Source organism: Cherax quadricarinatus, chromosome 36 (genome assembly GCF_038502225.1).
Source record: "Cherax quadricarinatus isolate ZL_2023a chromosome 36, ASM3850222v1, whole genome shotgun sequence".
NCBI classification, from domain to species: domain Eukaryota; kingdom Metazoa; phylum Arthropoda; class Malacostraca; order Decapoda; family Parastacidae; genus Cherax; species Cherax quadricarinatus.
The window spans coordinates 30307845-30331250 of record NC_091327.1 but is presented as its reverse complement, the minus strand read 5'-3'; the positions used below and the strand labels follow the sequence as shown (position 1 = coordinate 30331250).

Here is a 23406-nt window from a genome sequence, read left to right as displayed (position 1 = left end):
ACAGTGGGGGCAAATGCATGGTGTAACCAGTCATAGAAAAGTTCTCTAGTGACCCATGCCTTATTGTTTGCCCTCCACATCACACACAAATTATCCTTGAGGACATTGTTTCTCCTGAACACTCTGGGAGTTTCAGAGTGATACACCAATAAAGGCTTCACTTTGCAATCAGCACTAGCATTAGCACACATCAAGAGAGTAAGCCTATCTTTCATAGGCTTATGTCCTGGGAGTGCCTTTTCCTCCTGAGTAATGTAGGTCCTGTTTGGCATTTTCTTCCAAAACAGGCCTGTTTCATCGCAATTTAACACTTGTTCAGGTTTCAATTCTTCACTGTCTATGTAATCCTTGAATTCCTTCACATATTTTTCAGCTGCTTTTTGATCCGAACTTGCAGCCTCACCATGCCTTATCACACTGTGTACGCCACTACAATTCTTAAATCTCTCAAACCAACCTTTGCTGGCCTTAAATTCACTCACATCACCACTAGTTGCAGGCATTTTTCTAATTAAATCGTCATGCAACTTCCTAGCCTTTTCACATATGATCGCTTGAGAGATGCTATCTCCTGCTATCTGTTTTTCGTTTATCCACACCAATAACAGTCTCTCAACATCTTTTGTCACTTGCAATCTCTTATTTGAAAACAAAGTTGCACTTTTTGCAACAACAGCTTCCTTGATTGTCGTTTTCTTGGCCACGATAGTAGCGATGGTTGATTTGGGTTTGGTATACAACCTGGCCAGCTCCGAGACACGCACTCCACTTTCGTACTTAGCAGATATCTCTTTCTTCATATCAATAGTAATTCTCACCCTTTTTGCTGTAGGGTTGGCACTAGAAGCTTTCTTGGGGCCCATGGTGACTTATTTTGCAGGTACAATCACTTAAAACGCTGTGATAATATGAAATGTTCCGATTGTATGCGTGGATGCGACCGCACTCACTGGCTTGTAAACACTGGCACCCACGGGACAACTGAGGCGCGCTCAGGCCACACGTGGACGTGTCTCGAACTAATCGCATTGGGTGAGTTTTTTAGCATTAACTGAGGCAAAATTTTTGTGTTAAAATGTATCATTAGCCAGATTTAACATTAGCTGATGCCATCATTAGCTGAGGGTCCACTGTAATATTAGTGAAATAGCTAAGAATTTGGTTGACTGGAATACTGTAATTGGCCTAAAATGGGAGCCAAAGTCGGCAAAATCGCTGATGCGTAAATATCGCCGACATATCAAAATTTGCAAGAGCATAACTTTGTCAATTTTCCATCAAATTTCATACTTTTTGTTTTATTACCTTCAGAAAAAGATTCTCTACCATTTCATAAGAAAAAATAACAAAATTATTTTCTGAAAATTCTTGGACCCTGGTGCACACTTTGAAATTTGGCCTCTGGACCCTGAAAGGGTTAAAGGGATTTTGTTATTGACCTTGATTCTTTGTATTTTATCTTTAACATTTAGTTTACTTCTTATAGACTTAAATAAAAAAAAATCTGGTTCCATCTTGCTTTTCTGTTTCTTTTTCAATGTTCCCTTTTCTTTTCTTTTTGTGTATTCATATCTGGCTAGTTTATATATCTGATATACTTGTGTCTCTGGATGACCTGCTTCTGACATTGGTTGTAAGTTCTTTCTTTATTTTGCATAACTCTCACACTTCATTTAATCAGTTTTTAAATTTTTTATTACCCCTTTTTGGAATAAACTGTTTAACTCTTTCACTCTCCCCACATAAATTTATGTTACTGAAGCCAATGTCCCTTAATTAGATATACACATAAATTCTAGCACCCTCAGATTTGGCATGAGAGGCCTGATAGTTCTAGGCATGAGAGAATGATCATAATGTAGTCAGTGTGTATGCAGTATACAGAAAAGTCTGACCACTGCAATGCATCATGGCAGTGCCATCTTGGTTCACCATAATTCTCACTGCTACACAAACACAATACTCTTATTCCTAGGCACATTTTATGTCTTTTATTCCACAGTGATAGATCCAATAATGAAAATATGGAACCTGACAATGAATTTTATGGATTTGAAGACAGTGACAGAAATTGTCGAGGGGAAAAATACCAGGAATAATGCTGAAAACCTTAATGACTCCCAGACATCTATGTCAGGCATCAAGCATGACCATACAAAGACTATGCCTTAAATGGAATCTAATATTCTCCCATTGTTTGGGCATGGTTGTGATTAGAAATGATACTTCTGTTGTTGCCCTTGATTTCCTAGCAACTGATTATCAGATAAGTGATAGTGATGGTAATTATTTGCCTGTGAAGTATCAGCTTATATGGCAATGCATAGTCTGGTGGTGTGTCTAGAGCTGTCCCCATGGAAGTAGATCACTGGACCCAATTCCAGCGAGTGATAGTGATGATGGCGATGATTCCATGGGCAGAAGGATTCAGGTAATGCTGCCAACACATACAGCACCAACTGAAAATAATAGTGACACAAACCAACAGATACTACCATTATACAGTGGCAAACATTTGTTTCAGCATGGTCACAACTTCACAAATAGAAAGAAACCACTGTGGCAGAGATGTATCTCTTCTTTGCCACAATTATGCTTATGCCACATGTGTACAAGCATAATATTGCATCATACTGGTCTATTAACCTCGTTATATGTACAGTAGCCCAGCATTCAGTGATCTCTTCCCAGTCAACAGATTTATCCTGTTGCTGCATATGCTATGCTAATCAGGCAAGGCTAGGCCCAATAGGAACAACATTGTATGAGATTAGGGATGTTTTTATGTATTGGAAAATTAATTCATTGAGTTCTTTTTATCCTTTTTGGAAACTTGTCAGTGACAAGTCTCCAGTCCTGTTCAAAGGCAGACTGTCATTTAAGTAATATATACAAAGAAAGAGAAGATGCTCTGGTATCAAACTGTTTATTTTGTTTGACACTGAAAGTGGCTTAGTATTAGATCTGATTGTGTACACAGGAGGGAAAACATTGGAAAATACCCGAAAGTTGCTAGAGATTTCCTCTTATGTGGTGAGGAAAATGTGCAACAGTTCTAGGAACATGACCAGTGCTGGTATGTGTGTGTACATATGTTAGAACAGTAAGATTGTGAAGCAAATGGATGTGTGTGGTTTACCTTTTTTTGTGAAATTGTCTTGTAACTGTTTCGCTGTGTTAAAGGCATTGACATGAAAACATTGTGCAGAATGTGTGTTCAAGACCACAGTGTGTACATGCAAGAGTAAAGATATCAGAAATCACAAGAAAAATTTAAAATGTAAATATTATAATATGTAGCGTGCAGCAGCCCTCTGTATAGCTTTCATGGGGTGAACAACATTTTTGATATTTTGGAAAGTATTTATGAGATTTTTGTTTTCTTTGTTTTTTTTACCATTAGAAAAATGGGCTTTTTTATTTTTTTAGAAAAGAATTTTTGTTTTAAATCATGACACTGACAGCGCTTTTAATTTTGAGGGTCATGACAGTGAGAGGCTTAATCCCAATTTTATGTATGATATGGAACTCTTTGTGTAAATTATTTATAAAAAAAGTCCTGTTTTAGAGTCATTATATTTTCCTTATAATTTAGCTGTTCCTACCTCTTTCTCTTTTAACAGCAGTAGAACATGATTACTCTTTTCAATACTCTTTCCAAGTGGGTTTAGATAATTTATGTTAAAAATTTCTTCCTCTTTTAGTAAATACTGGGTCAGATGTTGACAATGTGTCACTTTATCTCATATTGCTTCATATGTATATGCTGAGGTATAAAAATAAGTCATTATGTTAAGGAACTCTAGTGGCCATTTAATTTCAGTTCCAGCCTCATAGGTTGCTTACATTATTTCTTTGTACACGTAATTTCTTTGTCATATAAACATCCCCCTCCAACAAACCACCCGTATACCACTGAGGCAGGGCGGCCCAAAGGGAAAAATGAGAGTTTCACCTTTTAAATTTAGTAATATATACAGGAGAAAGGGTTACTAGCCCCGTGCTCCTGGTATTTTAGTCGCCTCTTACGACACACATGGCTTATGGAGGAAGAATTCTCTTCCACTTCCCCATGGAGCATATAAACATTTAAGATTCTAAATAAACTTTACATTCATTGTACACTTATCTGTACTTTCTTGTGTGTTTCCTTATAGTTTTTATATTTATAATATTTCCTTTCCAATTGAGGAAGCCTGGTCTGAGACCAAGCTGCATAGGTGAAGGTTTCATTAACAGATTTAGCAATCTTAACTCAGTAATATTTTCCCCCCTAGTCTAAACAATAAAACCATGGGGGAGAAGCCAAATCAAACCAACCCAGTTGAGCAATATATCTTATTGGCTAAACAAGCAAAAGGAGCAGCTGCTGTTCAACTAGTCAAGCAAGTGCTGGAGGCACCTGAGGTTTATGTCTTCGGGGAACTCATGGATATGCCAAATATTACAAATGTAAGTGTGCGAAGTCTTTTTATTAATGTCAAGTAGCATCAAGGCTAATACTGTATTTGTTTAAATTATTTGTTTACTAACTTACCATTGTATTAACTGATATTTCTAGTTCAGAATTTGTAAACTGTTTACCTGGAGTTTACCTGGAGAGAGTTTCGGGGGTTTAACAGTTAAAATACAGTATTGTATTATTACATGTTGAAGTGTGAGTTAACATTTTTTTAACCCTTAAACTGTCCGAACATAGATCTACGTTTTTTCAACATTTGAAAGTATGTTAAAAAACTTAGATTATTTTTTTTTTTTTTTTTTTTTTTTTTTTTTTTTTTTTTTTTTTTTTTTTTTTTTGAAAATATGTAAAAGAAACGTAGATCTACTTTTGGAGCACTACACATGTGAACGTAGATCTATGTTTGGATATGATGTAATTTTATCAATCTTGTATAAAGCTTTTTGGATCATCATGCTTGTCGTGTGGTTACCTAGGTACAGTAATGTTACAAGGAGGGAAAGGGTCATGAATTGTGTACAGTATAAGGGTATGAAATTCAAATTTGAATCATAAATTGTACCCAGTATGTAGGATGGAAGATATGTGAAAGGTCAGTTGTAATTTTCATATTTAATGAATAAGTGTGTAGGCTGACACTAAAATTTTTATTCTGGAGGTCTAATGGGCTGATCTTGATGCTAGAATGAACATTAAAAACCTTTTGGAATGAATAATTTAATACTGTATAGTTATATACAGTTGCTAGCTAAAAAGGTATCAAAACACCTGTAGTAGAACTTCAAATCAGTATACATGTATTTCAAAAAATTTTATGTAAAAAATATTCTGGTTCTGAAGTAATTGACCATTCCAGTGAGCACTATAGTAAATAATTTTGACAAAGAATATGATGTAAATTTATGGATCACTCACTTTGGTTGTTTTTTATTATTATTATCACACTGGCCTATTCCCACCAAGGCAGGGTGGCCCAAAAAAGAAAAACTTTCACCATCATTCACTCCATCACTGTCTTGCCAGAAGGGTGCTTTACACTACAGTTTTTAAACTGCAACATTAACACCCCTCCTACATGTATTAAATATGTTGAAGCATCCAGAAGGCGACTATCCAGTAGGTAAATACAGTTAAGTCGTCATAGGGCACAATGCTAAAATCAGTTACAGTAAGGTTAAGTCCTTGTTTTCAGTATTGTAGCTCAGTAAGTGGACAGTCAGTCAAAATTGTTTTGCCAAGTCATGGCATTCACAGTGCCTGGGACTTGATACTGTCACGTGGTGGCCATGTTCTCTTACTCATCAGTAAGTGCAGCACCTGAATAGTCAGGCAGTTCAATCTATTTTAATATGTCTATCATGCTACTGGAACAGCTGTAGAATAATGTATATTTATAGTAAACATTTTGCTCCAAATCCAAGGCATTATCTGTTTGAAAAGTTACTTATCTTGAATTTCATGTCATTATTCTTGAGATTCTACTTATTGTAATTGGCAACATGGAGTGAAGAGAGAAAGATTTGATAAAGAAAAGAACCAAGAGTTATGAAATTTGCATCTTGTGTCAATAAAGAAAATGTGAAAATTATGAATGTCTAACCAAACAAAGATTTTCAAATATGCAATAGCACAAAAACTCATAAGGCTATCGATTGATTTTGTAAAATAGTAACCAAGTACAGGATGTGATCTGTTCAAGTGTAGCAAACAGTGATGCAGTACTGTAATAGGAAATGTACTTAAGTAAACCCTTCATTTAAGGGACTTCAGAAATATGAAACAAAATCTGCTGGGTCAATAGATTTTGGAATAATGGACAAAGTCCTTTGGTCACAGAATTATTTAGTACAGTGGACCCTCGACATTTGATACTAATCCATTCCTGAGAGCTATCGAATGTCGAAAATATCGAAAGTCGAATTAATTTTCCCCATAAGAAATAATGGAAATCAAATTAATCTGTGCAAGACACCCAAAAGTATGAAAAAAAAAAATTTTACCACATGAAATATTAAGTTTAATGCAATAGAATAATTACAATAACAATAGATTAATAACATTAGAATAATTGACACTTACCTTTAATGAAGATCTGGTGATGATTGATGGGATGGGAGTAGGGGAGAGTGTGGATGGTGTTAGTGTTTAGAAGGTGAATTCCCTTCCATTAGGACTTGAGGTATCAAGTCTTTTTCCAGGGTTACTTCCCTTCTTCTTTTAATGCCATTAGGACCAGCTTGAGAGTCACTGGACTTCTGTCACACAACATTTCTGTCCATAGAGGCCTGTACCTATCGTTCCTTTATCACTTTCCTAAAGCGGTTCACAACATTGTCAGTGTAATAGTCACCAGCACGGCTTGCAGTAGCTGTTTCAGGGTGATTTTCATCAAAAAAAGTTTGCACTTCAAGCCACTTTGCACACATTTCCTTAATCTTTGAAGTAGGCAACTTCTTCAATTTCTCTCTCCCCTCCTCTGAAGCAGTTTCCTCAGGTGTGGCCTCTTGCTGTTGAAGATGATCTAGCAGCTCATCAGTGGTTAGTTTGTCATTGTCCTCCTCCACCAACTCTTCCACATCCTCCCCACTAACCTCCAACCCCAAGGACTTCCCCAATACCACAATGGATTCCTCAACTGGCATAGGATTCTCAGGGTTAGCCTCAAACCCTTCAAAATCCCTTTTGTCTACACATTCTGGCCACAGTTTTTTCCAAGCAGAGTTCAGGGTCCTCTTAGTCACTTCCTCCCAAGCCTTACCTATAAGGTTTATACAGTTGAGGATATTAAAGTGATTCTTCCAAAACTATTTTAGAGTCAGTTGAGTTTCTGTGGTCACTACAAAGCACTTTTGAAACATAGCTTTTGTGTAGTTTCTTGAAGTTGGAAATGACCTGCTGGTCCATGGGCTGCAGGAGAGGAGTGGTATTAGGAGGCAAAAACTTGACCTTAATGAAGCTTATGTCCCCAGAAAGTCGCTCTGCCAAGTCAGAAGGATGACCAGGGGCATTGTCTAATACCAGGAGGCACTTAAGGTCTAATTTCTTTTCAATTAGGTAATTTTTCACAGTGGGGGCAAATGCATGGTGTAACCAGTCATAGAAAAAGTCCCTAGTGACCCATGCCTTACTGTTTGCCCTCCACAGCACACACAAATTAGCCTTGAGGACATTCTTTTGCTCAAACACTCTGGGAGTTTCTGAGTGATACACCAATAAAGGCTTCACTTTGCAATCACCAGTAGCATTGGCACACATCAGAAGAGTAAGCCTGTCTTTCATAGGCTTATGTCCTGGGAGTGCCTTTTCCTCCTGAGTAATGTAGGTCCTGCTTGGCAATTTCTTCTAAAACAGGCCTGTTTTGTCACAATTAAACACTTGTTCAGGTTTCAATCCTTCAGCCTCTATGTACTCCTTGAATTCATGCACGTATTTTTCAGCCGCTTTGTGGTCCGAGCTGGCAGCCTCACCATGCCTTACCACACTGTGTATGCCACTACGATTCTTAAATCTCTCAAACCAACCTTTGCTGGCCTTAAATTCACTCACATCACCACTAGTTGCAGGCAATTTCTTTACCAAATCATCATGCAACTGCCTAGCCTTTTCACAAATAATCGCTTGAGAGATGCTATCTCCTGCTATCTGTTTTTCATTTATCCACACCAATAACAGTCTCTCAACATCATCTAACACTAGCGATCTCTGTTTCAAAAACAAAGTTGCACCTTTTGCAACAACAGCTTCCTTGATTGCCATTTTCCTGCTCACTATAGTAGAGATGGTTGATTGGGGTTTACTATACAACCAGGCCAGCTCCGACACACGCACTCCACTTTCGTACTTTGCAATTATCTCTTTCTTCATTTCAATAGTCATTAGCGCCTTTTTTCTCGAAGGGATGGCACTAGAAGCTTTCTTGGGGCCCATGGTGACTTATTTTGCAGAAACAAGCACCAAAAACAGTGATAATATGAAAATTACCGAATGTATCCTTAGATGTGTGCACACTGGCTGGCTTGTAAACACTGGCACACACGGGGCAGTTCAGGCCACACGTGGACATGTCTCGTACGAATCGTATCGAATGTCGGGTTTTCCATCAAATGTCGAGGCGAAATTTTTGCGTTAAAATGCATCGAATGTCGGATGTATCGAATGTTGATGCCATCGAATGTCGGAGGTCCACTGTATTGTTGTAACCATAGGAAAACAATCTTTGTACCCACCACAAGTGTCATTACTGGCCACCCACCCCCACAATTAGTCTATCAAATAGAGGGTTTGCTTTATTTAATTTTTTCTTCTTGTTGACTGCATTGTTAATGGTGTGTTGTTTCTGAAATATTTTCTTTTCTCTTCCATAGCTCAAAAATAATCCTCAGCATGCACCATATTTTGAGCTTCTGCAACTTTTTGCATATGGAGTTTATGGCGATTACATAAAAGAATCGTCCAAATTTCCACAATTAACTCCGACAATGCTGACCAAGCTGAGGCACCTTACAATTGTTTCCATGGCAACAGGACAGAAAAGCATCCCGCTAGTAACTCTAGGCAACCAGTTGGGTCTCACCTCCACCAGAGAACTAGAGGACTTGATTATTGAGGCTATGTATACAGGTAGACACACACTTTTGCAGTATATTAAAATACCTATTAAATGTGTTAATAAGACACAATATGCAATTTATATATGCTATCTTTTTTCCTCTCTCTCCATGACACTTGATAAAATCCCTGGTGGATGAAGCATCTTCTCAATAAAATGCCATGAACTTCATATTGTGTCTTGTTAACATACTTGTTGGTATATTCTACTACTGATATACACAAATCATTTTGATGTTTATCCAGTCTTTGGCTCCACTTGTTTAATTAACCCAGTTACTACATACTATTGAGAATGATTCACTGGTCTACATTTGAAATGTTTTTAATTTTTATTTTTATTCATGGTTGCTATCTTACATATTCTTGGGCTGTTGATTGTAAATATCTAAACCATTTTGCTCTATCATGTGAGAATTTTGAATAAAATAAAAATTAATGATGAAAAATGTGAATTTTTAATTGTTAATTTATTAAAATTAGGCAAGTAATCATGGAAAAGCTCATTCTCTTAGTTTTAACAACATATGAATTCCAAATCAACATGAATCAAATCAAATGATTTTATTAAAAAAATATGCTCCTAATGGTTAGACTACATATTAAATCAAAGGAAGGAGGACCACTTTGATTTTCATTTGTGCTGTGCATTGAGACTATTACGTTTCAGTGACCAGCAGTAATCCGCCATCATGCTGACATTACATTTGCCCTGGTATAGTTTCCATGGTGCAGATATCCTGCTGGAACTGCTCTCCTTATTCCTCACTGTAGTCCCCTCAATTGTTGGGAAAATAGTCAATATGTGAGTGCAAAAAGTGCATCTTCACAATCATTCTAGACCCAAGTTGTTGGAAACCTGATATCAGGTCTTAGATCATTTTTTCATATTTGGGGGAGTGCCTGTTTCCCAGGAAGTTGTGGACAGTCTGCTTGAATGAAAACCAGGCATTCACCTCAACCCCTACTAATGCTTCATCAGAATGTTAGTCCTTCATCAATTCCTGAATCTGAGGGCCAACGAAGATTCCTGCCTTTAGCTTGCCTTCACTTATATGAGGAAACTTTGACTCCAGGTACTTGAAAGCAGTTCCATTCATGTTCAAGGCCTTCACAAAATTTATCATAAGCCCTAATTTGATGTAGAGTGGTGGCAGCAGAATTTTCTTGGGGTCAACTAGTGGCACAGTTTTCTCGTTGTGATTTCTGGGTAAGAAGTTGGTTCTTGGTGGCCAGCCTTTTTGTTCATAGTGCTGGCTGTCTGTCCTACTATCCCAAAGACACAGAAAACATTTTAATTGGTAATATACCACCTTGTCATTTACTTATGTTATACAAAAAGAGTAAAGTAACATTTCTGTATAACTTGACAACCTGATGTGATAGAGATGAATAAAAAACACAGTGAACCACTATTTTCCATATATATATCGAAAAAGATACCATAGAGTCAATAAAACAGTCATGCAGACCAATGTTATTTGTCAAAGAATTCCTTGGTATACAGTATTCAAAATGTCTCTGTTCATGAAATCTACTTATTGTTACATTTCCGGTTACTATTCAAACTCAAACTTTCATTTCATCAAAGCATATGTGAATATTCCAGCAAAATGCATAGGTGTATCAATACAATAATTGCTTGTTCCAAGGAAAGCTCCTTGTATGCAAAACATTTCAGGCATACTGGGAAGAATTTCTTACGGGCTACTTAACACCAGTACTAACCAGTAACACACAGATTTTTTGTATGAATAAAGTACAGTGGAACCTCTACTTGCGAGTTTAATCTGTTCCATGACCTTGCTCGCAACTGGATTTGCTCGTTTGGAGAGTCAATTTTCCTCATTTAAATTAACTGAAATGCAATTAATCCGTTCCAGTGGAATTCTGTGCTTCAATAATTTCGCTAATATCTACAGCTTATTTATCTATCTCACTTCATCTAATATGACACAATAAACAATATAAATAACATAGAGACCTGATATATATGCTCTAAAATGAATAAAATATGTAATTCATGTAGTGGTATGGGCGGTGTCGAAGGTGGACGAGAGTTTGTCTGGAGACCGGACAAAATACTTCTTGAATAATTTTGCTAATATCATCTATATGGCTTATTTATCTATTACAGTTCATCTAATATGACATAATAAACAATATTAATAACATAGAAACCTGATATATACTCTAGAATGAATAAAATGTCATTATATATGCGGCAGGGGTCGACGAGAGTTTGTCTGGAGACAGGACAAAATACTCCTTGAATATTTCGTTATCACCAACTTTACGGCTTATTTATCTATCACAGTTCATCTGTGATAGATATGGAGAAAAAGAGAGAGGTTAAGAGAGTGGTGAAGCAATGTAAAAAGAGAGCAAATGAGAGAGTGGGTGAGATGTTATCAACAAATTTTGTTGAAAATAAGAAAAAGTTTTGGAGTGAGATTAACAAGTTAAGGAAGCCTAGAGAACAAATGGATTTGTCAGTTAAAAATAGGAGAGGAGAGTTATTAAATGGAGAGTTAGAGGTATTGGGAAGATGGAGGGAATATTTTGAGGAATTGTTAAATGTTGATGAAGATAGGGAAGCTGTGATTTCGTGTATAGGGCAAGGAGGAATAACATCTTGTAGGAGTGAGGAAGAACCAGTTGTGAGTGTGGGGGAAGTTCGTGAGGCAGTAGGTAAAATGAAAGGGGGTAAGGCAGCTGGGATTGATGGGATAAAGATAGAAATGTTAAAAGCAGGTGGGGATATAGTTTTGGAGTGGTTGGTGCAATTATTTAATAAATGTATGGAAGAGGGTAAGGTACCTAGGGATTGGCAGAGAGCATGCATAGTTCCTTTGTATAAAGGCAAAGGGGACAAAAGAGAGTGCAAAAATTATAGGGGGATAAGTCTGTTGAGTATACCTGGTAAAGTGTATGGTAGAGTTATTATTGAAAGAATTAAAAGTAAGACTTAGAATAGGATAGCAGATGAACAAGGAGGCTTTAGGAAAGGTAGGGGGTGTGTGGACCAGGTGTTTACAGTGAAACATATAAGTGAACAGTATTTAGATAAGGCTAAAGAGGTCTTTGTGGCATTTATGGATTTGGAAAAGGCGTATGACAGGGTGGATAGGGGGGCAATGTGGCAGATGTTGCAGGTGTATGGTGTAGGAGGTAGGTTACTGAAAGCAGTGAAGAGTTTTTACGAGGATAGTGAGGCTCAAGTTAGAGCACATAGGAAAGAGGGAGATTATTTCCCAGTAAAAGTAGGCCTTAGACAAGGATGTGTGATGTCACCGTGGTTGTTTAATATATTTATAGATGGGGTTGTAAGAGAAGTAAATGCGAGGGTCTTGACAAGAGGTGTGGAGTTAAAAGATAAAGAATCACACATAAAGTGGGAGTTGTCACAGTTGCTCTTTGCTGATGACACTGTGCTCTTGGGAGATTCTGAAGAGAAGTTGCAGAGATTGGTGGATGAATTTGGTAGGGTGTGCAAAAGAAGAAAATTAAAAGTGAATACAGGAAAGAGTAAGGTTATGAGGATAACAAAAATATTAGGTGATGAAAGATTGGATATCAGATTGGAGGGAGAGAGTATGGAGGAGGTGAATGTATTCAGATATTTGGGAGTGGACGTGTCAGCGGATGGGTCTATGAAGGATGAGGTGAATCATAGAATTGATGAGGGGAAAAGGGTGAGTGGTGCACTTAGGAGTCTGTGGAGACAAAGAACTTTGTCCTTGGAGGCAAAGAGGGGAATGTATGAGAGTATAGTTTTACCAACACTCTTATATGGGTGTGAAGCATGGGTGATGAATGTTGCAGCGAGGAGAAGGCTGGAGGCAGTGGAGATGTCATGTCTGAGGGCAATGTGTGGTGTGAATATAATGCAGAGAATTCGTAGTTTGGAAGTTAGGAGGAGATGCGGGATTACCAAAACTGTTGTCCAGAGGGCTGAGGAAGGGTTGTTGAGGTGGTTCGGACATGTAGAGAGAATGGAGCGAAACAGAATGACTTCAAGAGTGTATCAGTCTGTAGTGGAAGGAAGGCGGGGTAGGGGTCGGCCTAGGAAAGGTTGGAGGGAGGGGGTAAAGGAGGTTTTGTATGCGAGGGGCTTGGACTTCCAGCAGGCGTGCATGAGCGTGTGTGATAGGAGTGAATGGAGACGAATGGTTTTTAATACTTGACGTGCTGTTGGAGTGTGAGCAAAGTAACATTTATGAAGGGGTTCAGGGAAACCGGCAGGCCGGACTTGAGTCCTGGAGATGGGAAGTACAGTGCCTGCACTCTGAAGGAGGGGTGTTAATATTGCAGTTTAAAAACTGTAGTGTAAAGCACCCTTCTGGCAAGACAGTGATGGAGTGAATGATGGTGAAAGTTTTTCTTTTTCGGGCCACCCTGCCTTGGTGGGAATCGGGCAGTGTGATAATAAAAAAAAAAAGTAAAAAAAAAAAAAAGTTCATCTAATGTGAAATAAAACAATATAAATAACACAGAAACCTGATATATACTCTACAAAGAATAAAATATGCCATTATGTATAACAGGTGGAGGAGGCCACAATCACTCCCTCTTTGTTGTTGTAAACACTACCATCTAGTGACGGCCTTTTGAAGCGTCTGTTATTATGATTATTTTTTTTTTAACAAGTTGGCCGTCTCCCACCGAGGCAGGGTGACCCAAAAGAAAGAAAATCCCCAAAAAAGAAAATACTTTCATCATCATTCAACACTTTCACTTCACTCCCACATAATCACTGTTTTTGCAGAGGTGCTCAGAACACAACAGCTTAGAAGCATATACGTATAAAGATACACAACATATCCCACCAAACTGCCAATATCCCGAACCCCTCGTTTAGAGTGCAGGCATTGTACTTCTCATTTCCAGGACTCAAGTCTTGCTATATAAAAATAACTGGTTTCCCTGAATCCCTTCACTAAATACTATTACCCTGCTCACACTCCAACAGATCGTCAGGTCCCAATTACCATTTGTCTCCATTCACTCCTATCAAACGCGCTCACGCACACCTGCTGGAAGTTCAAGCCCCTCGCCCACAAAACCTCCCTTACCCCTTCCTTCCAACCTTTTCGAGGACGACTCCTACCCCGCCTTCCTTCCCCTACAGATTTAAACACTCTCCATGTCATTCTACTTTGATCCATTCTCTCTAAATGACCAAACTACCTCAACAACCCCTCTTCAGCCCTCCACACCTCCTAATTTCCACACTCCGAATTTTCTGCATAATATTTACACCACACATTGCCCTTAGACAGGACATCTCCACTGCCTCCAACCACCTCCTTGCTGCAGCATTCACAACCCAAATTTCACATCCATATAAGAGTGTTGGTACTACTACACTTTCATACATTCCCTTTGCCTCCATAGATAACGTTTTTTGTCTCTACATATACCTCAATGCACCACTCACCTTTTTTCCCTCATCAGTTCTAGGATTAACCTCATCCTTTATAAATCCATTCGCTGACACATCAGCTCCCAAGTATCTGAAAACATTCACTTCTTCCATACTCCTCCTCCCCAATTTGATATCCAATTTTTCTCTATCTAAATCATTTGATACCCTCATCACCTTACTCTCTTCTGTGTTCACTTTCGACTTTCTACCTTTACACACACTCCCAAACTCATCCACTAACCTTTACAATTTTTCTTTAGAATCTCCCATAAGCACAGTATCATCAACAAAAAGCAACTGTGTCAATTCCCATCTTGCATTTGATTCCCCATAATTTAATCCCACCCCTCTCCCAAACACCCTAGCATTTACTTCTTGTACAACCCCATCTATAAATATATTAAACAACCATGGTGACATTACACATCCCTGTCTAAGACTTACTTTTACTGGGAAGTAGTCTCCCTCTCTTCTACACATCCTAACCTGAGTCTCACTATCCTCATAAAAACTCTTTACAGCATTTAGTAACTTGCCACCTATTCCATATACTTACATCTGCCACATTGCTCTCCTATCCACTCTATCATATGCCTTTTCTAAATCCATAAATGTAGTAAAAACTTCCCTACCTTTATCTAAGTACTGTTCACATATATGCTTCAATGTAAACACTTGATCTACACATCACCTACCCACTCTAAAACCTCCCTGCTCATCCGCAATCCTACATTCTGTCTTACCTCTAATTCTTTCAGTTATGACCCTACCGTACACTTTTCCTGGTATACTCAGTAAACTTATTCCTCAGTAATTTTTACAATCTCTATTGTCCCCCTTATTTATTTATTTATTATCACACTGGCCGATTCCCACCAAGGCAGGGTGGCCCGAAAAAGAAAAACTTTCACCATCATTCACTCCATCACTGTCTTGCCAGAAGGGTGCTTTACACTACAGTTTTTAAACTGCAACATTAACACCCCTTCTTCAGAGTGCAGGCACTGTACTTCCCATCTCCAGGACTCAAGTCCGGCCTGCCGGTTTATCTGAACCCCTTCATGAATGTTACTTTGCTCACACTCCAACAGCACGTAAAGTATTAAAAAACATTTGTCTCCATTCACTCCTATCAAACACGCTCACACATGCCTGCTGGAAGTCCAAGCCCCTCGCACACAAAACCTCCTTTACCCCCTCCCTCCAACCTTTCCTAGGCCAACCCCTACCCCGCCTTCCTTCCACTACAGACTGATACACTCTTGAAGTTATTCTGTTTCGCTCCATTCTCTCTACATGTCCGAACCACCTCAACAACCCTTCCTCAGCCCTCTGGACAACAGTTTTGGTAATCCCGCACCTCCTCCTAACTTCCAAACTACGAATTCTCTGCATTATATTCACACCACACATTGCTCTCAGACATGACATCTCCACTGCCTCCAGCCTTCTCCTTGCTGCAACATTCATCACCCATGCTTCACACCCATATAAGAGCGTTGGTAAAAGTATACTCTCATACATTCCCCTCTTTGCCTCCAAGGACAAAGTTCTTTGTCTCCACAGACTCCTAAGTGCACCACTCACCCTTTTCCCCTCATCAATTCTATGATTCACCTCATCTTTCATAGACCCATCCGCTGACACGTCCACTCCCAAATATCTGAATACATTCACCTCCTCCATACTCTCTCCCTCCAATCTGATATCCAATCTTTCATCACCTAATCTTTTTGTTATCCTCATAACCTTACTCTTTCCTGTATTCACTTTCAATTTTCTTCTTTTGCACACCCTACCAAATTCATCCACCAATCTCTGCAACTTCTCTTCAGAATCTCCCAAGAGCACAGTGTCATCAGCAAAGAGCAACTGTGACAACTCCCACTTTGTGTGATTCTTTATCTTTTAACTCCACGCCTCTTGCCAAGACCCTCGCATTTACTTCTCTTACAACCCCATCTATAAATTTATTAAACAACCACGGTGACATCACACATCCTTATCTAAGGCCTACTTTTGATGGGAAATAATTTCCCTCTTTCCTACATACTCTTAACTTGAGCCTCACTATCCTCGTAAAAACTCTTCACTGCTTTCAGTGACCTACCTCCTACACCATACACCTGCAACATCTGCCACATTGCCCCCCTATCCACCCTGTCATACGCCTTTTCCAAATCCATAAATGCCACAAAGACCTCTTTAGCCTTATCTAAATACTGTTCACTTATATGTTTCACTGTAAACACCTGGTCCACACACCCCCTACCTTTCCTAAAGCCTCCTTGTTCATCTGCTATCCTATTCTCTGTCTTACTCTTAATTCTTTCAATAATAACTCTACCATACACTTTGCCAGGTATACTCAACAGACTTATCCCCCTATAATTTTTACACTCTCTTTTATCCCCTTTGCCTTTATACAAAGGAACTATGCATGCTCTCTGCCAATCCCTAGGTACCTTACCCTTTTCCATACATTTATTAAATAATTGCACCAACCACTCCAAAACTATATCCCCACCTGCTTTTAACATTTCTATCTTTATCCCATCAATCCCGACTGCCTTACCCCCTTTCATTTTACCTACTGCCTCACGAACTTCCCCCGCACTCACAAGTGGCTCTTCCTCACTCCTACAAGATGTTGTTCCTCCTTGCCCTATACACAAAATCACAGCTTCCCCATCTTCATCAACATTTAACAATTCCTCAAAATATTCCCTCCATCTTCCCAATACCTCTAACTCGCCATTTAATAACTCTCCTCTCCTATTTTTAACTGACAAATCCATTTGTTCTCTAGGCTTTCTTAACTTGTTAATCTCACTCCAAAACTTTTTCTTATTTTCAACAAAATTTGTTGATAACATCTCACCCACTCTCTCATTTGCTCATCTTCCCTTTATATAAAGGGACTATACATGCTCTCCGCCAGTCCCTAGGTACTTTCCCCTCTTTCATACATTTATTAAACAAAAATACCAACCACTCCAACACTATATCCCCCCTGCTTTTAACATTTCTGTTATGATCCCGTCAGTTCCAGCTGGTTTACCCCCTTTCATTCTGTGTAATGCCTCACACACCTCCCCCACACTCACATCCTGTTCTTCTTCACTCCTAAAAGATGGTATACCTTCCTGGCCAGTGCATGAAATTACTGCCTCCCTTTCTTCGTCGACATTTAAAAGTTCCTCAAAATATTCTCGCTATCTACCCAAAACCTCCATCTCCCCATCCACTAACTCCCCTACTCTGTTTTTAACTGACAAATCCATTTGTTCCCTAGGCTTTCTTAACTTGTTTAACTCCAAAATTTTTTCTTACTTTCATTAAAATTTCTTGACAGTGCCTCTCCCACTCTATCATCTGCTCTCCTTTTGCACTATCTCACCACTCTCTTCACCTTTCTTTTACTCTCCATATACTCTACTCTTCTTATAACATTTCTGCTTTGTAAAAACCTCTCATAAGCTAACTTTTTCTCTTTTATCACACCCTTTACTGCATCATTCCACCAATCACTCCTCTTTCCTCCTGCACCCACCCTCCTATAACCACAAACTTCTGCCCCACATTCTAATACTGCATTTTTAAAACTATTTCAACTCTCTTCAACCCCCCCACTACTCATACTTGTCACCAGCCCACCTTTCTGCCAATAGTTGCTTATATCTCACCCGAACTTCCTCCTCCTTTAGTTTATACACTTTCACCTCCCTCTTGTTGTTGCCACCTTCCTCTTTTCCCATCTACCTCTTACTCTAACTGTAGCTACAACTAAATAATGATCCGACATATCACTTGCCCCTCTATAAACATGTACATCCTGGAGCCTACCCACTAACCTTTTATCCACTAATACATAATCTAACAAACTACTTTCATTACGTGCTATATCATACCTTGTATATTTATTTATCCTCTTCCTCATAAACTATATATTACTTACTACCAAACCTCTTTCTGCACATAGCTCAATTAACCCTTAAACGGTCCAAACAAATCGACGTTCAAATTCGTAGTGCTACAAAAGTAGATCTACTTTTTTTTAACATATTTTCATATGTAACAAAAAATAAAATGTAGATAAAAGCTTTTTTTTCACGTTTTCAAATGTAAAACAAAAAAGAAGATTTACATTTTTTTACATACTTTCAGATGTTGAAAAAACGTATATATACGTTTGGACCATTTAAGGGTTAAAGGCTCCCCATTTTCATTTACCCCTGGTACCCCAAATTTACCTACTCCCTCCAAAACATTTTTGCCCACTTTAGCATTGAAATCCCCAACCACCATTACTCTCACACTTGGTTCAAAACTCCCCACGCATTCACTCAACATTTCCCAAATTTCTCTCTCTCTCCTTTACACTTCTTTCTTCTCCAGGTGCATATACACTGACTATAACCCACTTTTCACATCCAACCTTTATTTTACTCCACATAATCCTTGAATTAACACATTATAGTCCCTCTTTTCCTTCCATAACTTATCCTTCAACATTATTGCTACTCCTTCTTTAGCTCTAACTCTATTTGAAACCCCTGACCTAATCCCATTTATTCCTCTCCACTGAAACTCTCCCGCCCCCTTCAACTTTGTTTCACTTAAAGCCAGGACATACAGCTTCTTCTCATTCATAACATCCACAATCATCTCTTTCTTATCATTTGCACAACATCCACGCACATTCAGACTTCCCACTTTGACAATTTTCTTCTTCTTATTCTTTTTAGTAATTATTACAGGAAAAGGGGTTACTAGCCCATTGTTCCCGGCATTTTAATTGACTTTTACAACACGCATGGCTTACGGAGGAAAAATTCTTATTCCACTTCCCCATGGATATACATGTAAAAGGAAAAGTAATAAGACCAAGAACTATTAAGATAAAATCAAAGAAAACTCAGATGAGTGTGTATAAATAAACATGTACATGTATGTGTAGTGTGACCTAAGTGTAAGTAGAAGTAGCAAGAAGTACAGACAAAAGACACCAGCAATCCTACCATCATGTAAAACAATTACAGGTTTTCGTTTCACACTCACTTGGCAGGATGGTAGTACCTCCCTGGGTGGTTGCTGTCTACCAACTTACTGTAGTACATTATTATTATATTCTTCTTTCAACAAACCGGCCATATCCCACCGAGGCAGGGTGGCCTAAAAAGAAAAACGAAAGTTTCTCTTTTTAAATTTAGTAATTTATACAGGAGAAGGGGTTACTAGCCCCTTGCTCCTGGCATTTTAGTCGCCTCTTACAACACTCATAACTTACGGAGGAAGAATTCTGTTCCACTTCCCCATGGAGATAAGAGGAAATAAACAAGAACAAGAACTAGTAAGAAAATAGAAGAAAACCCAGAGGGGTGTGTATATATATGCTTGTACATGTATGTGTAGTGTGACCTAAGTGTAAGTAGAAGTAGCAAGACGTACCTGAAACCTTGCATGTTTATGAGACAGAAAAATGGACACTAGCAATCCTACCATCATGTAAAACAATTACAGGCTTTCGTTTTACACTCACTTGGCAGGACGGTAGGACCTCCCTGGGCGGTTGCTGTCTACCAACCTACTACCTAGGATTATCATTATATATGTATTATTAGTATATGTATTATATTATTGTTATTGTATTATATTATTATATACCTACACTCCGACTTACGACCGAATTCGGTTCCGAGAAACCGGTCGTAAGTCGAAATGGTCATAAGTCGAACTTTACTACTGAATATCAACAAAACATTTTTATAATGACTTTATTTTATTGTTTTATTTTGGTAATTCATGTTTTACTTTACTTTTTATGCTGTTAGAACTGTATTTTATACTGTAAGGTTTAGGATAAACACTGTGTACAACACAAATAGTTGTTTTTTTCCCAGAAATTTGGCATAAAAAACACGGTCGTATGTCGAGTGGTCGTAAGTCAAGCAGGTCGTAAGTCGGATGGTAGGTGTACATACTATTATTATTATACATATTATTGTTATTATTATTATTATTACAATATAAATAATATGTAATTTTTATTCACACAAAAAATGTAAGATTTACTGTTATGCCTTATTGCAATAATTGTATAAAAAATGTCAACCCATTCATGACTGCATATTGGAATGGACAGTGATGTCATTTGTTTACTCTTGAACAAATGGAACATTTCTCCTGTGTTGAGCTCAATTTCAAGGTATTTTTCGTTGGGAAAGCAATCAAAATCATATCTATTTCTGTAATATATCTTCCATTCTATCAAATGAGACCAAAAAACGAGAATCTACCCATAAAAACCATACGAAAATACTGCTAAGGGGCGGCTAATTGCTGAGAAGCGAACTCCATTATTTATGCTTAGATTTCTTTCATTTTTTGGCGTACATTAAGAAGCATCTTTCCCTCATACATTGCTCAAGTTTCAATAAGATAGTCCAACAAACAAATGAGATACAATTTCCTAGATCAAGAGCAAGAGCCCCTCACCAGTGTCAAGGAACCTGCCTTGAGGTCTGCTTGCTTATGAAAATTTTGCTCGTGTATGGAAACAAAAAATCGACCCATCGACTGCTCGTATTTGGAAAAACTCGCACGTGGATGCGCTCGCAAGTAGAGGTTCCACTGTAGTTTAGACTACCACTGGGGCAAGAGTGGATTATAATTGAGGATGAGCTGTACAAGTTATCTGTTTGTTTCATGTTTGTGTGTGCAAGCATCATGAAGATACTGTGCTAAAGGTTTTGTGTGCAAGGAACTTGGACATGCAGCAGGCATGTGTGAGCATGTTCGATAGGAGTGAATGAAGACAAATGGTTTTTGGGACCTAATGAGCTGTTGGAGTGTGAGCAGGATAATTTTTTGTGAAGAGATTCAGGGAAACTGGTTAGCCAGACTTGACTCCTGGAGGTGGAAAGCATAATGCCTACACTATAAAGGAGGGTTTTGGGATATTGACTGTTTGGAGTGACATCCAAACTGTTGTATATGAGCCCTTCTGCAAAGACAGTGATTGTGTGAGAATGATGGCGAAAGTGTTTCTTTTGTGGGTCACCCTGCTTCGGTGGGAGATTGCCGACGTGTTAAAAAAAAAATCTTAATTGATGAGAGTGCCAAAAAATCTAAACTATTTATGAATGCAGTTAGATAAGACATATTTGCATTTTAAAGAAATAATATAAAGCATGTCTTTTCAGATATTATTCATGGAAAATTGGACCAAAAAAATGGTATATTAGAACTAGATCATGCAATTGGTCGGGACATCAAGCCAGAGGATTTGCCTAACATTGTAGCAACTTTACAAGTATGTATTGGTTGTTGTTTATTAACAGAATTATGTATTAAACTTATAAGAATGGTTCACTTGTTTCATCTCTCATGGTTTTGAATGGATCATGGTTGACAATGGAAAGGCTGGCAAATAAATATAGCAAAGCAGTGTGATTTACAGTTTTTATAAGTTTTGTAACATGCATTTTCTTGCACTTTAAACATGTTTCTACAGTTGAGTAAGTGTTACCCTAAATTTTCAATACATCATATGTTATGGAAAGAAATCAAAGAAGTATGAGAGTATGACTGTTTTAACTAGAGAGTATATAAGAATGAAAGTGAATTATGAGAAGTGGGTAATTGTTAGTGTTTTGTGCATCTAGATGTGTGAAAAGTATAGAAGTGGTAGATAAATATTTTGAAAGCTATTAATTTAATGTTTAGAGAATTTAAGGCAAGTGAGAGAATAGATGCTATAGGGGATTTGACCACAAAATTAGGATATTGTTGTGGAAGGTGTAGTATTTTATTATTATTAACACACTGGCCGATTCCCACCAAGGCAGGGTGGCCCGAAAAAAAAGAAAAACTTTCATCAACATTCACTCCATCACTGTCTTGCCAGAAGGGTGCTTTACACTACAGTTTTTAAACTGCAACATTAACACTCCTTTTTCAGAGTGCAGGCACTGTACTTCCCATCTCCAGGACTCAAGTCCGGCCTGCCGGTTTCCCTGAATCCCTTCATGAATGTTACTTTGCTCACACTCCAACAACACTTAAATAATATTTATTGTCTATAAGAGGCAACTAAAATGCCAGGAGCAAAGAGCTAGTAACTTATACAGGAAAACCTGTATAAATTGCTAAATGTAAGGGGAAAAATTTCCGTTTTTCTTTTTAGGTCACCCTACCTCAGTGGGATACGGCTGGTGCATTGAAAAAAAAAGTTACATATGTTGGGTTAACAATTTTTTGTGAAGATTTCAGCAACTTGCTTTAAGAGGGAAATAACAAGGGTAAAGAAAGTTGTAATAGTGTTTAGAAGTCTGTAGTAAGAAAGAGGTTTGTCATTGGATGCAAAAATAGAAATGCCTCAGAGTTTAATGTCATTGTTTTTGTGTAGGTATGAGACAAAATCCTTTGAATGGGATGATTGTGGGATGAATTTTATGTGGAGAATAATTTGCTGAAATTAAAAGAGGGGTTTTTTGGAATGAAAGACATTATTTAAAGAGCACAAGAGTTGAGATTGGTAATGTAGAAAGAATTAAGACAAGGTGTATAAAAGAGTACATTAGTCTGAGTTAGATGGAAAGTGTAGCGAGCTCAAGGAGGGTGTGAGAGAGGTACATAAAGGTAATAATTTGAGCATCTAACAGCATGTGTTTAACTGAAGTGATCAGAAACAAGTGATATGGCATAGAAAATTTGAAATGTTAGTGTGTATGAGGTAACACATCCATAGGGACTTTTTAAAATTGAGTATTTAGCCACATCATTTATGAGCCTATTTTTGGTGTTAACAGCAGTGCTATAATTACTTCCATGGTAAAGATTTCTAGTATTACATCATTCTATTAAACATCAGATATGTGTGCCTGTTCTGTATTTCTCTATTTTA

At 38.0% G+C, this 23406-nt stretch overlaps 1 protein-coding gene across 7 annotated transcripts in view; it reads left to right on the top strand.

Moving 5' to 3' along the window:
• The window catches only part of LOC128691456 (COP9 signalosome subunit 7), a 155632-nt gene that overhangs the window by 42224 nt on the left and 90002 nt on the right, over positions 1-23406 (top strand). For 4 of the 7 annotated variants that reach the window (XR_011392828.1, XR_011392827.1, XM_070091624.1 and 1 more), the window contains exons 3-5: positions 4260-4452; positions 8827-9082; positions 21704-21813. Coding sequence is in view for 5 of the 7 variants with exons in the window: in XM_070091624.1 (XP_069947725.1) it covers positions 4260-4452; positions 8827-9082; positions 21704-21813 (559 nt within the window). In the remaining 2 variants the exon portion in view is untranslated. The remainder of the gene's footprint in view (positions 1-4259; positions 4453-8826; positions 9083-21703; positions 21814-23406) is intronic. The other 3 variants (XM_070091626.1, XM_070091629.1, XM_070091627.1) reach the window with 1 other exon arrangement.